The sequence below is a fragment of the Fulmarus glacialis genome, unplaced genomic scaffold, assembly GCF_000690835.1.
Source record: "Fulmarus glacialis isolate BGI_N327 unplaced genomic scaffold, ASM69083v1 scaffold26426, whole genome shotgun sequence".
NCBI lineage: Eukaryota > Metazoa > Chordata > Aves > Procellariiformes > Procellariidae > Fulmarus > Fulmarus glacialis.
In genome coordinates, this window is record NW_009216586.1 from 931 (window position 1) to 2101 (window position 1171).

The window sequence follows — 1171 nt, forward strand, 5'->3', positions numbered from 1 at the left end:
TACTGGACCTTACGGATCACCAAGCGCACCGAGTTCCTGGGGGGAGACGGGGAGAGGAGAACCCAGGGGTCCGGCTGTCTGCAGGCAGCTCTGCCCACAGGCTGCCCTCCTTCTTGGCCCGGTTTGGGTCAAATCCCTGTTTTCTGCTGGTCTGCTGGGTCAGGAGAAGGATGGCGTGGGCGGTCCCGGCTGGATGCCCGGCTTGCCTGGGCTGCGAGGGGGCAGCCCCACGGCCGTGCCAGGCTGCCTGCGTGGCACGGGAGGGTTGGGCTCCTTGCCTGCAGCGCAGCGGTACATGTCTCCATCCCAACCCCTAGATCATCTCTCACCCATCCCTACCCTGGAAAGCATCTTCATCCCAGCTCCATCCTGGGGAACACCTCTGTCCCGGAGAACATCTCCATCCCAGTCCCAGCCTGAAGGACACCTCCATTCCAACCCCAGCCTGGAGAACATCTCTGTCCCTGCCCCAGCCTGGAGGACAACTCCATCCCAGCCCCAGCCTGGAGGACATCTTCATCCCATTCCCAGACTGGACAACATCTCCATTCCAGCCCCAGCCTCGAGGACATCTCCACTCCAGGCCCAGCCTGGAGGACATCTCCATCCCAGTCCCAGCCTGGAGGACATCTCCATCCCAACTCCAGACCCAGCCTGGAGTTCATCTCCATTCCAGCCCCATCCTGAAGGACACCTGCATCCCAGCCCCACCCTGGAGGACACCTCTGTCCCAAATCCATCCTGGAGGACATCTCCGTCCCAACCCCCTCCTGGAGGACACCTCCATCCCATCCCCATCTCACCCACTGTGGGTAGCAAAACAGGGTGCCCCTTCCCCGCTGCCAAGGTCGCAGCCCCTGCCAGCACCCCGAGTATGCTGCTCCCACCCGGGCTGGATGGATCCTCTCCACTCACCTCTTGTGGATTTTCTCCTCCAGGTTCTCCGCACAGAAAGCTTTGACCTCATAGTCCACACCGCAGGCCTGGAAACCAGGAGGGGGCAGAGGAGGGGGCAGAGAAACCCCTTTGCACCCCCCCCAAAGAGGTGACCCCAACCAACGGCCGGTCACCACTGCCCGGTGGCACAAGGACGGGTGGACCTTACCTGCCCCGTGTCCTCCGGGCCCGGCTGCAGCGTGACGGAGCAAGGCAGGTTGGGGTGAGGGAGGCC

General features: G+C 63.3%; 1 protein-coding gene across 1 annotated transcript in view; it reads right to left on the minus strand.

The window, feature by feature from the left end:
- Positions 1-1129, minus strand: part of LOC104077944 (beta-arrestin-1-like) — a gene marked incomplete at both ends in the record, with an annotated part of 2034 nt that extends 905 nt beyond the window's left edge. Inside the window, 3 exons of the mRNA XM_009579368.1 lie at positions 4-36; positions 916-983; positions 1106-1129. Coding sequence (XP_009577663.1) covers positions 4-36; positions 916-983; positions 1106-1129 — 125 coding nt within the window. The remainder of the gene's footprint in view (positions 1-3; positions 37-915; positions 984-1105) is intronic.
- Between the last annotated feature and the right edge of the window lie 42 nt (positions 1130-1171).